The 15,525-nt window shown below is 53.8% G+C and overlaps 7 protein-coding genes across 7 annotated transcripts; 1 reads left to right on the forward strand and 6 right to left on the reverse strand.

The window, feature by feature from the left end:
• Positions 1-383: 383 nt before the first annotated feature.
• On the forward strand, positions 384-1,928 carry M421DRAFT_417513 (Dihydroorotase). The gene is made up of 2 exons (XM_033591493.1): positions 384-713; positions 819-1,928. The coding sequence occupies exons 1-2, from the start codon at positions 579-581 to the stop codon at positions 1,788-1,790; spliced, it is 1,107 nt and encodes a 368-aa protein (XP_033452002.1). The 5' UTR covers positions 384-578; the 3' UTR covers positions 1,791-1,928.
• On the reverse strand, positions 1,922-5,795 carry M421DRAFT_98851 (S-adenosyl-L-methionine-dependent methyltransferase; the record flags this gene model as incomplete). Its single annotated transcript, XM_033598668.1, has 9 exons — positions 1,922-2,515; positions 2,609-3,361; positions 3,402-3,508; positions 3,561-3,897; positions 3,994-4,497; positions 4,588-4,974; positions 5,029-5,262; positions 5,382-5,486; positions 5,628-5,795. The coding sequence occupies 9 exons, from the start codon at positions 5,793-5,795 to the stop codon at positions 1,922-1,924; spliced, it is 3,189 nt and encodes a 1,062-aa protein (XP_033452003.1).
• On the reverse strand, positions 5,539-6,425 carry M421DRAFT_320097 (uncharacterized protein). Its single transcript, XM_033589283.1, has 2 exons — positions 5,628-6,425; positions 5,539-5,579 (listed from the first exon to the last, which is right to left on the reverse strand). Exon 1 carries the CDS (start codon positions 6,277-6,279, stop codon positions 5,800-5,802), a length of 480 nt encoding a protein of 159 aa, XP_033452004.1. The 5' UTR covers positions 6,280-6,425; the 3' UTR covers positions 5,539-5,579; positions 5,628-5,799.
• A 22-nt stretch (positions 6,426-6,447) lies between these two features.
• On the reverse strand, positions 6,448-8,127 carry M421DRAFT_417514 (uncharacterized protein). Its single transcript, XM_033591494.1, has 2 exons — positions 7,501-8,127; positions 6,448-7,445 (listed from the first exon to the last, which is right to left on the reverse strand). The coding sequence occupies exons 1-2, from the start codon at positions 7,882-7,884 to the stop codon at positions 6,591-6,593; spliced, it is 1,239 nt and encodes a 412-aa protein (XP_033452005.1). The 5' UTR covers positions 7,885-8,127; the 3' UTR covers positions 6,448-6,590.
• Positions 8,128-8,407: 280 nt separating this feature from the next.
• Positions 8,408-11,730, reverse strand: M421DRAFT_320071 (uncharacterized protein). Its single transcript, XM_033589282.1, has 3 exons — positions 11,622-11,730; positions 11,013-11,547; positions 8,408-10,964 (listed from the first exon to the last, which is right to left on the reverse strand). Exons 2-3 carry the CDS (start codon positions 11,524-11,526, stop codon positions 8,821-8,823), a joined length of 2,658 nt encoding a protein of 885 aa, XP_033452006.1. The 5' UTR covers positions 11,527-11,547; positions 11,622-11,730; the 3' UTR covers positions 8,408-8,820.
• A 153-nt stretch (positions 11,731-11,883) lies between these two features.
• On the reverse strand, positions 11,884-14,504 carry M421DRAFT_417516 (uncharacterized protein). The gene has a single exon (XM_033591495.1). It carries the CDS (start codon positions 14,045-14,047, stop codon positions 12,260-12,262), a length of 1,788 nt encoding a protein of 595 aa, XP_033452007.1. The 5' UTR covers positions 14,048-14,504; the 3' UTR covers positions 11,884-12,259.
• M421DRAFT_417517 (uncharacterized protein) lies at positions 14,499-15,497 on the reverse strand. Its single transcript, XM_033591496.1, has 2 exons — positions 15,163-15,497; positions 14,499-15,109 (listed from the first exon to the last, which is right to left on the reverse strand). Exons 1-2 carry the CDS (start codon positions 15,335-15,337, stop codon positions 14,937-14,939), a joined length of 348 nt encoding a protein of 115 aa, XP_033452008.1. The 5' UTR covers positions 15,338-15,497; the 3' UTR covers positions 14,499-14,936.
• Between the last annotated feature and the right edge of the window lie 28 nt (positions 15,498-15,525).

Genomic DNA, 15,525 nt, shown 5'->3' on the forward strand with positions numbered 1-15,525 from the left:
GATGCTGAGGTTCGACTTGAGGCAGAGAGGCGTGAGGAGAGGGTGCAGGCAGGTGCTAGCAGCAGGGGTATTCCGCGCTGCAGGAGGTGTGGCAACACAGGACACAACAAGCGTACATGCAAGAAAGATACAGTAGAGATAGGCAATTAATTTAAGCTATTGCGCACTATTATATCTTGTTGTTGTGTTGAGTTATTCACGTTCAAAGATATATTGTTGCATTTAGTGATTCGCTCGGTGGGGTGATTCGCTCGGTGGTGGACCACGTTATAACTAGATAAGAAGTGTAACGTACCTTACGGGCGAGTGGCCCGGCCCGGGCGAGTGACCAGACTTTGCTAACTAATAAAGTACTTCTATTTCTTAGCTAGATAAAGAGTTATCTAGCTTTAAAGATACTAGATTTTGCTACTTTTACTAGTAAAAAGCGGGCGTTGCGTGACTCCGGGCGTTGCGCGCACAGACACGGTACCTACCGGTGCCGGTAGCTGCTTCCCGATTTCGCTCGAATGTAGCGACCTCGAAATTTCAATTGACAACATCAAAATAGCCAAAAACTCAGAAGCAGAGCAGCATACATGGGCTTCACAGACTTGGCCGAGATTGAACTACCAGCGGCGTTTGACGCCCACGTCCATCTGCGTGATGGCGAAATGTCGCAGCTCGTCACCCCCACCATCCGCACAGGTGGTGTGAATCAGGTGTATGTCATGGTAAGCTAACTCTTTCCGCATAGTTCATCGTACACATATTCCATACCAGCTCTGTTCTCCAAAGCATTCAATACCTTTATGGACTATGGTTGATTCATCCCCTAGCCAAACCTTGTCCCGCCCGTGACCTCTGTCAAAGCAGCCCTTGAATATAGGGAGCGTCTGCGCGCCATCGAGCCCAATGTCGACTACCTAATGTCCCTGTATCTGCACGAGGACATCACTCCGGAGGTCATCATCGAAGCAAAGAAGGCAGGCATCACCGGCGTCAAGTCCTATCCCGCAGGAGTCACCACCAACTCATCCTCTGGAGTCTTGTCCTACGAACCCTTCTACCCGGTTTTCGCAGAGATGGAGCGCCAAAACATGATCCTCAACCTGCACGGTGAAGTGCCCAGCACACCCGCCAACGCAAAAGCAGAAAGCACCAAAGACGGCGCGATCACGATATTGAATGCCGAGCCTGCCTTCCTCCCGACCTTCAAGTCCCTGCACGCCAAATTCCCCAACCTGCGCATCATCCTCGAGCACTGCAGCACTGCCGCGGCACTCGACGCAGTACGTTCCTGCGGCCCCAGCGTTGCGGGCACCATCACCGCACACCACCTGAGTCTGATCATCGACGACTGGGCAGGCGACCCGTTCTGTTTCTGCAAACCGGTTGCCAAGACGCCTGAGGATCGTGACGCCCTGCTTAAGGCAGTGATAAGCAGCAAGGGCCGCTTTTTTTTGGGCACGGACTCAGCGCCGCATCCGAGCACGAAGAAGAGGGGCGAAGATAAGGTTGCTGCGGGGGTGTTTACGCAACCTTATGCGTTGGGGTATGTTCTAGATGCTTTGAGGACTGGTATCGAAAGGGGGGTTATCGAGGAGAAGGGCGTGGACCAGGAGGCATTGGAGGGCTTCTTTGGTGCGTTTGGGCGCAAGTTCTACCAGGTAAAGGATGATCGCAATGAGAGGATCGTGTTGAAGAAGGGTGGAGAGGAGATCGTGGAGGTGCTTAAGAAGGATGGGATTAGCGTTGAGGTTGTGCCATTCAGGCACGGCGAGTCGACTTGGAGCGCCGAGTGGAAGTAAGCAAACAGAAAGAAAAGCATGAGTACGATGTGCATCTCGTTATCCTGACTTTAGACTGTTTGCAGCATAACGGAAACGTAACTATGCACAGTTCATTGACTAGAGCCGACACCAAATTTACGCCAAGTCAATTACATTGCCAGGCTCCCAATCTTCTTGTGCCACGCTTTTGGGGCGATCTCTGCCCGGCCTGATCTTCGAGTACGATTCGACCCGGGCAGAGGAGGCATTGAAGCTCTTCTATCCTCGAGCTGGTTCTTTATTCCTGGTTCGACGCGTGCTGGTGATGTTGTTCGTCGCACTTCCTCGATCTTTTTTCGCTTTAGGGGGCCCTCAGAGTTCTCGTCTACGTCCTGAACTTCGCTTTTGAAGTCCTCTCTTTGGCGTTTGGGTAAGGACGGTAGCGTTGACGGCCCGAATGTTGGGATAGAAGGCAGCGAGAGTCTTCCGACGTTCGTAGAAAAAGTACAAGACAGCCTTGAGAGGAAGCCCCCGGGCAGTGTGGGCTGCGCTTCCACTTTGAGAGGCTCTTGCGGCGGGAGTGGTTGCGGTCTAATTGGGAGTGGATTATAAGCTCCGTCGAGAGATAGCGACATGTCAAATTGCTGCCTTGTCTCGCGTGTGGAGTCCATGGACGCTGACGAGTCCGATGATGCTGAACTCGCTTCCTGTTCGACGTTGCTCCTTGAGTGCTCGCTTGCATCTGACGGGTTGGCGTCCCGCTCCTCCTCGACATCTACAACCACCTCTGTCTCGTCTTCCAAAACATCATCCAAAACATCATCCAGTCTGTCAGGACACTCTGACTTAGTGATAGCCTCTCGAAGTGCAATGCCAACAGCAAATGAGACCTTGCGATCGACTCCGTTACTGAGGATCTTCCACTGTTCACGTAGCGTCCCGATTATAGGCTCGTGGTCTTTATATCCTTGTGTACGCTTGGCTTCTTGGACACTAAGTGGCCTATGCTGCAACCAGTGCACCGAAGCACCATTTCGCGCATCTTGCTTATTGACGTCCGTTGTGATTGTCGGGACGAGACCATTCGCCTTTATGCGCTGGAACGATTTCGTAGTCTCCTTCTTCCTCAGTTGAAGGGATGCTGGTACGAGATCTAAACGCAAGGCTCCTGCGCACCCGGAGCCAGGTGAGTTGGTTGGTATGCATTCGATGAGCGCTCGAGCTTTGCGGTTTGTCGGTCGTGAGAGTCGGTGGTCAGGAAAAGGAATGCATGTTTGGACGTTTCCGCTCCCAATATCCGGTAGATCTGAGGTTACCTCTTCTGCGGTAACATGCTGAAATGGAGTGGCGTAGTGCTCTCTGTCGCCAAAGCGCTCACCGTTCGGCAATTTACCAAGACTCCTGGCGGTGGTGTCCTCAGATGACCTACTGTGCGTGTGAAGTAGTTGCAGGATAGGTTCAAGACCTGGCACAGCTATGGTCAGGATGATCCGCGATCTCTGCTGACAGCTTCTATAGGTCCAGCTGTCCATGATGTACTGATTGACTTGATAGCCCATAGACACCAGGCACGCCACCAGCTGAGAAAGGACGTTCTGGTCCTCTAAGGCCTGTCCGAGTCGAAGCCATGTTAACTACATTCTCGAGTACACCATAGAGAGGTCGGTACAAATCTACGGCTGTGCAGAACGTGGTGATGTGGGAAGCATATGTGAGGGACTGCTCGCTCAACATATTCGGCTGTAGCGCAGAGAATCCTGGAGAGGTCAGTACAGAGTCACGAAGCGCACATCACTAGCAGCGACGTACCTGGACAGGGCGAACCGGCCGCTATTACGTCGACTTCGCCTACGTGTGCGACGGGGCGATTCTTGGCTTCAGAAAGCACTGCCTTCACATAGTCATCCACTGATCCACAGAAGAGACGCATGGTTTGCGGATCCTGGCAGTTCGCACGTTGTGTATGAATCGCTGCGGAGTCGTAATCGACAGAGGTCTGGAACTCCACTGCACCACCTTCCTCCAAACCGCGGTCTAGCCCACCACCGCCACCGAACAAGCTAAGCCCTCGCAGCTTCCTGCATGGGAGTGGCTTCTCTCGCGCTTCATGAAACCCTTTGGGCAGACCCTCCAAGTAGACCAACCGCTGAATATTGTTCGCAGAGTCAAGACCCATGCTCACAAATCAGTGATCACTCGCGCCTCGCAAGTTGTAAGGGAAAGGGATCTTGTCCTTGAGCACGCTTGATCCCTGCACAAAGATCACGTGGCATGCCTGCTGGATCCGAGAAATTGGTAAGGCTTTGAGCTCGCCGGTGAGAACAAGCTCGTTTGGGGCAAAGTTGCGTCTGCTAGCTTGCAATGCCAATCCTGAATAATCTCGCCCAAGTCGTAACAGCACACGAACCTTAGCTTCTTTTATTCTGTAGTCGATCTCGTGGATCACCACAGGCTCGAGTATATTCTGCCCGTTGATGATTTTCGTAATGTACACAGTGTCGCCAGCGCGCCACTGCACGGTGCTCAGCTTTGACTTTCGACAGGAGCACGTTTTGTGATCATCGTTGACACTTACGAATGTGCTGTCTTGAGGGATGTATGTCTGACGAACGAAGTAGTCTTTGACGGTATTGAGCGACCGCGGGGACCATGCGACACCGTGCTTCCGTTTGACGTCACTTGACAAGATCTCTCGCTGTCCACAGTTGCAGTTCTCTGAGAGAAAGAGCTCATTAGAGGAGCAATACTTGGCGAGACACATTGGTGTCTGCAGGATGGTAAATCCAGAGCACGATCAGGCGTTGGCCTCCGTTTTGGAAGGTTCCACATCCTGTACGTAAGCCAGCCACTCGGCTTCGGACTTTTGCCACTTGGTTCTGTCGGTTTCGTCTGGGAGAATTGAAACGACGTCGCCTACACAAACGTTGGACTCCCCTTTGGTGCTTCGATCACTACGGCTGGAAGAAATTATAGTCGTACTGTCCTCTGCAAAACCCAATTTCTCTTTGCGCTTCCTCTGCATACGGCTCACACCGGCAACAAGCACGATTTGCTTCAATTTGCTGGCAAAGTACATCAGTTGGAAGCTTTCGAAGACAAGAGACGTCGTTAGAGTCTCATTGACTTGGCTCGGTTGCCTGCTAATCGCTGTCATACGGTCAACTTTGCAGTGTGCCCAGACAGGGTGGCTGGTGAGCAGCCTTGCTGTAGACAGATTGCAGGCCTAGATGTAGAAGAGCTCTGCGTAGGCGTTGAACGCAACTTGGATGTCACGAACATTCCCGGACATCGTGTACCACTCCTTGAACGACTCATTCATACCGAAACGTTTTTCAAGCCATCGGTGAAAATCGCTTTCAAAGCTTTCTAGGCTTACGGTGCTCCTCGGTTGCTCGTCAATGTAATCGAGGGTGCGCTTACCCAGGACAGCAACCCAGATGAACGGCGCATGAAACCTCTTATAGCGTGAGGCAGGTTGCTGCAAGCGCAGCCAAATGTCGGAAGTTTCATCCTTGCATGCCAGTCGCGTTTGAATGTATGCGACAAGATCAGGGTCGGTATGTGATCCGATCATTCTATGGACAGATCATCAATCAGGATGCGTTCAACGTAGTGCTTGACATCGCCCACTTGGAAATAGCCGTCGAAACACAGCTTCTTTGCATTGACATCCAAAAGATGTAAGCTAGTCAGCTCCGAGGCGCGCTTTGAATCGGTTTGCGGGCACCGGTAAACCTCGAAGTCATGAAGATCAGCGATGATGGTCTCTCTCCTTCATCTGGAAGTCTGTGGTGGTGGTTTGTCATCGGCTGGTCTTTTCCATCCATACTACGACAATGTCAGCCCGCGCTATGATTGTTACAAAAGGGCGCCCACCTTCAGGTTCTTGATAAGATCCTCTTCCGGTGTGATAGCGGCAGGTTGCGTGTAGTTTGCAGTGTAAGATCTTGGATAGTCTGGCAAAGAGGGCTTGATCCGAATATGGGCAAGCCCAGCAGGAGACTCTTGCCCTGTACGGTGGTGATGACTTTTCATGCTCGGCATGCTGTCAAGCAGCGAGGAGGCAGTATTTGCCAATGAATAACAGTGGAGATCGTAGAGTGATTGAAGTTCGACCACTGAAATCTCTTTTCGATGGTAGGGCCAAGGCAGCTATCACCCAAATGGAGGGGACAGAGTCAACGGTGAATGTGGAGCAGTTCACCGCGCTATTCCTAGCTCTTGTTTCTGGTACAGCGAAAGTTCGCCAAGGGCCTGCTGTGCAAATGGCGCGTTGCGCGCGCATGCACTTTTCCCAGAGTGACGGCGAAGAAGGCTTTGCGGCCTGTCTTACTAGTGTGTCAGGCGCATTCGCTTTGTTGGCGGAAGCGTCGTTCAGCGCGCTGCAGTAGTTGCGGCGCAGACCTCGTGAGCGTGAGCAAGCCGAAGGGTTTCCCAGCCACCGCACTTCTGAGGGCTTAGCGTAGCCATACCATTGGGTGAGGCCAGAGGTCAATGTGGTTGAAAGCTTGTCATGGTGAATATGCATTGTAGATGTGCAAACGCTGTGTTAGGTAAGGTGCACGTGGCAAGTTGCGTGATGCACGAGGTGTGAGGTGTGAGAGGTCAGCACAGGCCCTGCAGCAAACGGCAGGGCCAACGACCAGGGTCAAGTAACAGTATAAGCAAGCAGAGCGGTGAGAGTACGGCACACGACGATGAATGAAGCTTAAATGGGATTTTGCCTGTTTGCAAGTCCAGTCTATGTACAGCAGCTACCGTCAGATCTAACACGCATGCCGCTCGAACGCTTACACCACAACGCCAGTCATGAAGCCATCATATACAGTGCCCTTATCCTTAGGTCTTGTCACCATGCGGCGCATAGTCCCAGATGTGCGATGAATCATAGGTCTCTGTCTCCTCCGCCCTCAGCTTGGGGTCCTCACCCCTCTTCCTCGCGTCTTCCCTCAGCTTATTAAGCTCAACATCCATCTCGTTAACTGTTTTCCTCAGGGTGTCCTTTGTGAGCTTCTCCTCGGCTGTGAATTCGGGATCCTTGCCTTCCTCTTTCGCCTTGTCTGCGCGCCTGTTGAACTCGTCGAGCTTTGTCCACTTGTCGTTCCTGTCGTCCTGCTTCTTAATGTAGTCATCAAACTTCTGGCGGCCACCGAAGCAGATACCGTAGCCGTCGCAGTAGCACGTGTTCATCGCGGGGCAGTAGACTTCGTGACCGGTGAAGATGTAATGCCAGATGTATTCGAAGATGCGGCCGGAGAACTGGTCGTCCATGCCTGTTGTGAGCAGCCACTTGCGGTAGTGAATGAAGCGCTCGACAGGCACCTGCCTGATCCTGTCGCGCGAGACGGCGAACTGCGCGCAGCAGATACCGGAGAGAGAGGGTGGGATGGGCGCGCCCGGGTGGATCTCTTCCCAGATGCTCTTGCGCCAGTAGATCTCCTCGGGCTTGTGGAAGAAGTCGAAGTCGCCGCCCGGCCGGTCCATGTGGATCCAGTCAGGACAGCCGGGGTCGTGGTGGCATCGCACGTTCATGTAGCCGAGGCGGGCGACGCGGTCGTGGTTCAGGCGGTCGACGATCTGGGCGGCGTCGAGGCCCATCAGCTGGTTGTTGTGCCATGCGTGACGATGGGCGTGCATGAACAGGGTTGTGTCAGGGAGGTCGTCGTAGTGGTCGATTATGTAGCTAAGGTACACCTGGCGTATCTGTTAGTATCCTCTGCTGTGCTGTTGGGAGAGCTGCGGCGCGTACCATGGCCTCCCGGCCCTTGTTCTTGGGCACCTTGTGCTCGGCCTTCTCGTTGTCCACCTCGTATATGACCAGCGGCGCATGGGGGATCTCCTCCTGCATCCATGCCAGGTCCTCCTTGGTCGTCTTGGGCACGACAATCTTAAACGTGTAGTTGGTGCCTGCGGGCTTGGGCACGCCGTCCGAGAAGCGCAGCGGGATGCTGAAGTCGAGAGGGTCTACGCCCGGGCGCAGCGATGACGGGCGCTCTGTCGAGAACGAGGAGCTGGGCTTCCACGCCGATAGCGACGCGCCGGTGCCTGACACGCCATGATAGTACCACACGACCAGCGCAAGCACGAAGGCTACGACGATGAAGGGGACGAGCCGGGGTGGTCCGCTGAGCATGCTGGCGGATAACGCGGACCGTGTTTGCCGAGTGCAATTGCTCACGGCGCCTGGAGGAATATGCAGTGACGAGGAGACAGCGCGTTCATGTCTTGGACAGGGCCCAACCGTCGACGTAAGCTTCTCCCCGTAATTTTGGTGGAGCTAGCCTTCCAAAGATCAGATCTTCCTGTGAACGTCCCGCTGGTTTCAAATCTAGCCCCTGCATTCAGCATTCCACCAACAACGCAGAGCCTCTTCCCGGGAACCCGAATGAAGTCCTGGATTCTATCGCTTATCTCTCTTTGGCATCAATAATCTACTGTTCGTTGTATCTATGTCCGTGCTACATCACTACAATGATTGCGTTCACGACTGCAGTTGCCTTACGCGTCCAGCTCCCTTGATGTTCCTTGATGTTCACCTTGCTTCGCCACCACGACCGTTCGTTTCACTCAACATCTGCATGTCGACCAACATCAGCCAATCAGTGAAACTCGAGAGTCTGTAAATGCTAGCACGTCCCGTAGAATACGGAATTGCAGATACAACATGCACTTCCTTTGCAATTCAATCTATCTTCTGAAAACCACCATCAACTCTGCAAGTCGCAGTCAAACAACTTACGGAGCAGAATAAAAACATCTCCCGCTGTATTTTCCAAGCATGACAAAACATGACATTCTGCGATCACGACTCCAACCGCAGTATGTCTAACAAACTCGAACGCCTACCAACCGCAATATCAGGAACGACGATACACACTCCACCTATGTCCTTGCATTTGGCAATGTTGAGGAATGTATGGAAAGTAGCAGAAGGATAGAAGATATGATGTTTATAGTTGAATGATATTACAAACGCATGAGCGGACCACTCTGTCAGGTCAAACAGCCAGCATCACGATGCCAGGCAAGCTAATGTCATGTCTGCTGTCGTCATCGCCCTTAAATGCATCTAGTCATCCTCCGTCAGGTCACCGTACTCCCACTGGCCTCGCCTCTCGGCCTTGGCAACATCTTGCTTCTGCTTCAGAGCACCGAGGATGTCTGTCGCACTCCTCTCCCAAGCCTTGAGCTTCTTAGGAACCATGGCAAGACCCTCCGCGATGACTTCCGCGTTGACGCTTTCCTCGCCGGTCTTGCTCTCCTTGGGATCGAACAGTGTGACCCACAGGAGGCCGTCCTTGTCAGCTTGATCAACGTTGGCAACGAGCGAGCGGCCGGCAGTCTCCTCCGAGATGAACTGAACGGCGTCGGCGAGGTACTCGGGGTTGCCAGGAAGCTGGATGAAGGCTAATTGGGCATCGATGGCCTGAGGCTTGAGCTTGGTGTTGGAGAACTCAGCGCCGAGAGGGCGCAAGCTGGTCCAGGGAACCATCTCAGAGTTTCCGAAGTCAATGTAGACTACCTCGGCCTTCTTGGCCTCACGGTCGTTGCGACGGACGCGGGCACGGTACCATGTGTTATCCTCAGAGAACTTCGCCGAGACGAATTCGCCGGTCTTAGGAGGGCCGTCAAGGCCCTTGCTGTTGGCTGGGTTCATGTGGAACTTGCTGAAAGCGTTCATCATCGTTGTAAGTGCGGAAGTACCCGAGCCGATTTGCTGGAGCTTGAGTCTCCCGTCATCGGCAACGTGAGTGACCATAACATCGCGGTAATCTTTCTGTCTCGAGGCTGCTGGAGCATCTCCGTTCGATGTCTGGGCAGCGGCTGCAGTGGTATCGGCGTACTCCTCGTCTTGAGAGGGGTCGTAGTTCTCCCAGAGGTTCTTTCGTGCATCCTTGGCCTTCTGCTCAGCCTGGAATAGCTCGTTTGCGTTGCCAGACTTTTCGGCCGAGTATGTGTGTACGGATGCGAGACCCTCCTCAACAAGTGTTTTTGCAAAGTTTTCGCGGTTGATGTAGAGAGTGCCAATGAACCCACCGACCTTGTCGCAGTCCTCAACGTCAATCTCAACATCTCGCTGCTGGCAGCGCCTGCTGGCGAACTCGTGTGCCTCTTTGCCGTACGGCTCACCCTTGTCCTGGTCGTTCCTGGCCGATCGAGGTGCGCGAATACCGGAAAGAACGAGCGTGATCTTGGCGTTTTCGCGGGGAATCAAGACGGTGAATCGAGACGCGGACTTGACAAAGTCAACAACAGCAGGCACTCTGCGCTGCCTAGAGAGCAGAGTGAGCTGGCGCTTGGCCTTCTCAAGCGACTCGGAGTAGTCGACGTATTGCTTCGCGGAGGGTGCTTTGGGAGACCACAGACCCCTTTGCTCCTCCTGTGCGGTAGCCTCAGCGAGCAGAAGATCGTCGTAGATTGGGCTCCTGTCGGTGTCGTCCTGGCGGTGGCGGATGACTATGGCCATACCGTTCTCGACGAGGAGCAGACCGATGTTCTTATCCTGGAAAGTAACTGTAGCCATCTCACGCTCGTCGTAACCCTCCTGTGCCGGGCGCTTTCCATCAATGTGGAACTTAACATGCTTGCCAATCAGCTTCTTGCGCAGGAACTCCTTGGCCTCCGGTGCCCATGGTGACTGTTTGGGGTCGGTTGGCTTGGGCTGCCGGACGCTGCTGAGGTTTATGCGCTTCTCCGCGCCAGCCTTGTTTCGCAGGAAGAGGGTGTCTGCGCTCTGTACTCTGCTGACAGTTGCTTCAAGCTCGCCTGGTGCGTTCGCCTTGGGCACGACGTGGCCCTCGTAGAGACCCTGCCGCCTGTCCCTGGCGAATTTCTCGGCCTGCCTCAGCTTAGCCATCTGCGCTCCGAGAAGTGTAGTGTGGTGGTCGGTGCATTTGGCCAATCCAGCCTTGAGGATGTGAGGTGTGATGCTGCCCTGGGAAGGATGCTTCACATCCGCGATAATCTGACCATTTGGTGTTGTTCCAAGGACGTTCGCAGCGACGTTTCGCTGAAGCAGCCTGGTCTCGACGAAAAGCTGTGCATCATCACCAAAAGGCTCGGCAGCCTGTATTTCGCCAGTCGAGGTGTTCGTGCGTTGTGTCGAAGGTGCGCGGATACCGGCGAGGAGAATCATCGTTTGGACGTGCTCAGTAGGCGAGATGATGAATCGAACGATGAGACGGTCGCCAGACAAGACCTTCTCGACGATAGCTGCGTGAGGTCAGACAGGTTTTTTATGCTTCTCTAGGCCGGACTCACCAGTGAGCTCTTTGCCCTTGTTCTCTTCGACAAATTGCTGGGAATTACTGAGCTCGTTGATCGAGTTGATCCTACCACCAGTCTCGGCCCAGAGACCCTTCGATTCTGCCCTAGCCCGCGCCTCGAGGACCTGCAGCTTCTCGAGAATTTGCGCGTCCTCGTCGGAATCACCCTTGCGGCCAGCATCGTCGCGCAGCTTCAGCCAGCCCTCAGCCACAGCTTGCTCGGGAAGCACTGTGCGGTCTGGCAGAGCTACAATACCGTATTCGCGGTTGGCGCCAGTGGGGATCTTGTAGAGAACCTGGAAGCGTACGACCTTTCCAACAAGCAGACGGCGGAGGTAGTCGCGTGACTCGAAGGCGAACTGCTCGTCGCCTTCACGCTTCAATCGCGGCGCGGTAACAAAGGCTAGGCTGAGGATGCGTTCTTGTTTCGGGTTGCTGATGTTGTGGAGAACAACGGTGTCGCCAGAGAGAACGCTCTTGACCTTCGCTTCGAAGTGGGAGGCAGCCATGGTGGAGGATGAAGCTTGACACTGCAGATGCACATGTTAGCTACCGTGGTCACAAGAGCTCCAGACTTAAGCGAACAGTCAGGTCTTATGCTCACCTTGTCAAACCAACAGAGAACCGAGGAGAAATGGAAGGAGAGACTGCAATTGATACCAAAACCTCAACTGCAGAAGGAGGAGATGCAATTGTGCTGAAGTGACAACGTGGTGCTAAGCGGTGTATCAGCCCCGAAATCTCGCCATCTAGCTCCAGGGACCGACTGTGGGGTCGATCCCGACTAGGCGAAGCGCAACGTCACTTGCAGATCTCATGCACCTTCGTACTATTTCAAGAACCATCTATGGCACTCTCATTCACCTGTCCGGTGCAAGGTACGAAAGAGTGAAGTAAGAAGTGAGTGTCAGGTGTATTACTACTGTCCAATCCTCGACGTCCAGCTTCTTAGCAAAGTAATGATAGCTTGGGTGTATCCCCTCAGCCGCTATATGTGCAACGCAAGGGAGACTCTTCTCAACCTGTGCTGTTTCTACACTCCCAAGAAGAAGGCTAATGCCTCTCGATATATCTTACAAGACGCCTTACCATACGGCTCTAGGAACTTTTGTTCGAACCAAATAACGAGACCAGATAGCGAGAGCTAAAATCAAGCAAATACGTAGCGATAGACAAAGGAAAGGTCAAACCAGAAAAGCCGTCATTATGCATAAATCATTAGTTGTTGCCGGACTCCGCGTCCTAAGCAACGTAAGCTGGAGGTGCCTCGAGCTCGTCCTCAGAAGCCCAGATACCTCCAGTGCGGCCCTTGGATCGATGAGCTCCTGGTGAGATGTCTCGCGAGGCAGATGCACGATCTTTCTCTTGCTGCACTTTGCGTGCAATCTCTTGTGCCATCTTCGTCATCCAAGCTTGCTCGAGGATACCCCCCGAGCTTTCAGCCTCATTCGGTGGAGATGTGAACGCAATCTTGTCGAACGACAAGGAGCGGAGAAGAGGCGACGTAGACTGCTGAGCTTGGCGAATTTGATTGTGCGAGAGTGGCGGTCGTCTCGAGGAGGGGAGCGCCTTGATGGTCTCGTCCCCGTAAGCCTCACACTCATTTGCATTCGACCTCAACATCCTCGATGGTTCTGAGAGAAGAGGTGCGGCAGGAAGTAAGGTCTCGGTGGACGCTGTGTTGCCGACGAGCGTGCTTGGTTCGTCGTAACTAAGGATCCCATGAGGCCCATTGTGTTGTAGGCCAGGACGGGCTGGGCTTCGAGGTGGTGTCGCTACCTCTGCAGCTTCCCTCTCTTCATGCATAGCGCTTGAAGTCTCCGAAGCGTATGTGCTTGCCATCTCGTTTTGCCCGTCAATTGATCCGGCATCTGCGCCCGCTTCTGTCGTCTTCTTGCGGAGGTCTACGACCCGCTTCTTGCGCTTGCGCAGGCCGCCGGTGCGTGATCGTCCCGCACCTAAGGTCAGGCCTGACATCGAGTAGGTGGTAGAAGAGACGGTCGGACGTGAGTCGTGCGTGTCGTGGGTTTCATGGGTGCATTGGCTTCCAGACGCGACAGAGGATGCTCCTGACCTCATGGTACCAAACGTAGATTGTATCCTCGACAAGCTACCCCTTGTGAGTGCTGGTGTAGCGGCACCAGATGCATCTCGATCTGGTCCAGCCCAAGCACGGAACACGGCGTCGCGAATACCAGGCGTGAAGAGCGACAGGGTGCGTTGCGATTCGGAGAGGGCGGCGAGGCGGAGGATGTTCTTCTGCGAGAAGGAGGCGTGAATCTCCCCGACAGGATCGAGTGCAATCTCGGAGATCTGCGACTCCTCGAGAGGATTGCCGAAAGCGTCGACTGCATCTTGTGGAGGGGTCGCAAAGGGGTCGACCGCAGTAGCACTGTCCTTTGTGCCTTCTAGTCTTTCTTCTTCCATCTCCTGGAACTCCGGCGAGCACAGCCGTAAGGATAATCGATGGATGATAGCAGGCAGATCCTCCATGAACAATACTCGTAATTGTTCCTCGATGACCTTTTGTAGATAGTCACGGACGAACGGTATCGAATCGAATGTAGAAGAGACCTTTAGCGACTCCAGGGGGTCGTTTCTGAAGACTAACGTTAAGCCCTTCTGTTTCGAAAACACCAGAATAACGAAACCCGATAACCGGAAATTCGATAACGTGATAGAAAGGGGTATTGTTAAGCCGGATGCCGCTGCCAGTGGTTGTGGCGATGCGAAATCCGGCTTTGTCGACAGATGCGTCTTCAGTGGGTTGACTTGGACCTTGGTTTTCAGCGTCAGGAACGCATCGCCCGTGTAGGACATTTTGAAAATGCCCCTGAAGCGGTCTTCTGCCAGGTCGCCAATCTCCAGGATCTCGAGTTCTGGTGGTGTTGATCCGAGGTTGAGTTCGGTGACGATGATGTCGTCAACGATGATAGGCGGCTTCGGCGACTTGTTCAACGCCGTCGTGAGCATGTCTCGCGCGCGCGAGGTGTCAGCCAGAAGTGGCGACCAGTTGAAGTTGAACGCCATGGCCGGTGCTTGTGCTCAGGTGCGGTGGGAGCGCTGAAGCTTCTAGCGACGAGAGGTACCGATGCGTGGGCTGGTGGGTGACAGCTGGGGTGTCGCGTGCATGCCTTGGATCTTGGTCGCCGCGTGAACGCAGTCTGGGCACACGGCAGGTCTGGGGCTATGTATGGGTGAAATAATGATGCGCACGCGTGAAGGATGGTAAGCGACGTGCTGCAGTGATGCTCGTCGGCCGCGCAGGTGATGGTGGAGGGAGCTGTGAGAGTACGGCAGGAATTTCTCGGGTATGGGGAAGTTTCGGGAGCCTTAGGGAGGCTATGAGCTCAGAGCGCAGGGAACCAACTTTTGCGTAGGGGTCGTGCACCACTCGCTAACGCAGGGCTGAGCTCCGGGCGGGCTCGTGACACTCGGCAGAAGAGTGACAGTAAACAACGACGATAGGTGATGAAAGGCCCAAGATATGTGAAGGTTTTTTGGTTGTTTATCAATCGTTGGGAAGAGGCAGCCGCGACCTGTCAGACCTGTCTCGCGCCTGCCAAACGAGCAAGCATCCTTCAATTTCATGTGACGCGCTTCCCTGTCAACCTCCCGCCTCAGCCCTCACGAGCCACAGAACCCCTCCGGAAGACCGTCAGTTCGGCCAGCAACCCCAGCATCGCAGGCGAATCACTCCTGAGTTGGCCAATCGAAGAAAAGGGGTCGTGGATCTATCGATAATGAGTCACTGTGGTCCGCCAGATTGCCTGTCGATATCGCGGGGAAGTATTGTAGCCAATTTGTAGGCGCGTTGTCTTGTGTTTTACATTGGCGTGATTCTTGTTGTGATACTTGAGCACATAACCCGGAGTTTTGGAGCAGATGGCAGCTCAAGTTCTTCTCGAATAATGAAGACTCAGTTGTCCTCCTTCAGTAGTCTCTCAACAGCCTCAACCTTGTCCTTGAAACCTTGCTTCTTGTCTGTTCTGGTGCCAATCCTGATGTCACTCTGGATTCTCACAACACCGTTCTGGTGCAGCAGAGCATGGCATTGTCCAATGACTCGCATACAGTCGTCCCATGAGCCCTCTGGACACTTGTATCAGTAGTGCGATAGCCAACGATTCATCTCAGAAACACACCAAGAGTTGTGCCTGCAGAGTGCATGGAGTAGCTCAGCCCACTCTTCTTCAAGATCCTCTGCACCTCCGCCACCTCCTTCGACACGCTCGCAGTTGGTGTGCCTAGCGGAATGAGACAGAAGTCTGCCGTGCAGGACGGCGGTGTCTTGATGTCTGAAATAGTGTTGCTCGCCATGTTTGGCTGGGTGATGTTGCTCCAAAGCCCAGGCTGGGCTGCGAGATGCGGGTTGAGGGACCGCGCCCCACCAGATCTTCAAGCTTCACTGCTAGAACAACGCATGACATTTGTTCTGAGAAACAACAGGTTCTAGAACGTGAGAGTTGTTCAATCGTCAATGGGTAATTCTAATTGAGTAGAATGTA

This window comes from Didymella exigua, assembly GCF_010094145.1.
Source record: "Didymella exigua CBS 183.55 unplaced genomic scaffold M421scaffold_5, whole genome shotgun sequence".
NCBI classification, from domain to species: domain Eukaryota; kingdom Fungi; phylum Ascomycota; class Dothideomycetes; order Pleosporales; family Didymellaceae; genus Didymella; species Didymella exigua.

Excerpts from the sequence above, each read along its gene's own strand:
- M421DRAFT_417513 (XM_033591493.1), top strand. The coding sequence starts at position 579 with ATGGGCTTCACAGACTTGGCCGAGATTGAACTACCAGCGGCGTTTGAC. Across the intron at positions 714-818 it reads TGAATCAGGTGTATGTCATG|CCAAACCTTGTCCCGCCCGT; the intron begins GTAAGCTAACTC and ends TTCATCCCCTAG.
- M421DRAFT_320097 (XM_033589283.1), bottom strand. The coding sequence starts at position 6,279 with ATGCATATTCACCATGACAAGCTTTCAACCACATTGACCTCTGGCCTC.
- M421DRAFT_417514 (XM_033591494.1), bottom strand. The coding sequence starts at position 7,884 with ATGCTCAGCGGACCACCCCGGCTCGTCCCCTTCATCGTCGTAGCCTTC. Across the intron at positions 7,446-7,500 it reads ACAAGGGCCGGGAGGCCATG|GTGTACCTTAGCTACATAAT; the intron begins GTACGCGCCGCA and ends CAGATACGCCAG.
- M421DRAFT_320071 (XM_033589282.1), bottom strand. The coding sequence starts at position 11,526 with ATGGCTGCCTCCCACTTCGAAGCGAAGGTCAAGAGCGTTCTCTCTGGC. Across the intron at positions 10,965-11,012 it reads CAAGGGCAAAGAGCTCACTG|CTATCGTCGAGAAGGTCTTG; the intron begins GTGAGTCCGGCC and ends GACCTCACGCAG.
- M421DRAFT_417516 (XM_033591495.1), bottom strand. The coding sequence starts at position 14,047 with ATGGCGTTCAACTTCAACTGGTCGCCACTTCTGGCTGACACCTCGCGC.
- M421DRAFT_417517 (XM_033591496.1), bottom strand. The coding sequence starts at position 15,337 with ATGGCGAGCAACACTATTTCAGACATCAAGACACCGCCGTCCTGCACG. Across the intron at positions 15,110-15,162 it reads CTCTGCAGGCACAACTCTTG|AGGGCTCATGGGACGACTGT; the intron begins GTGTGTTTCTGA and ends ACAAGTGTCCAG.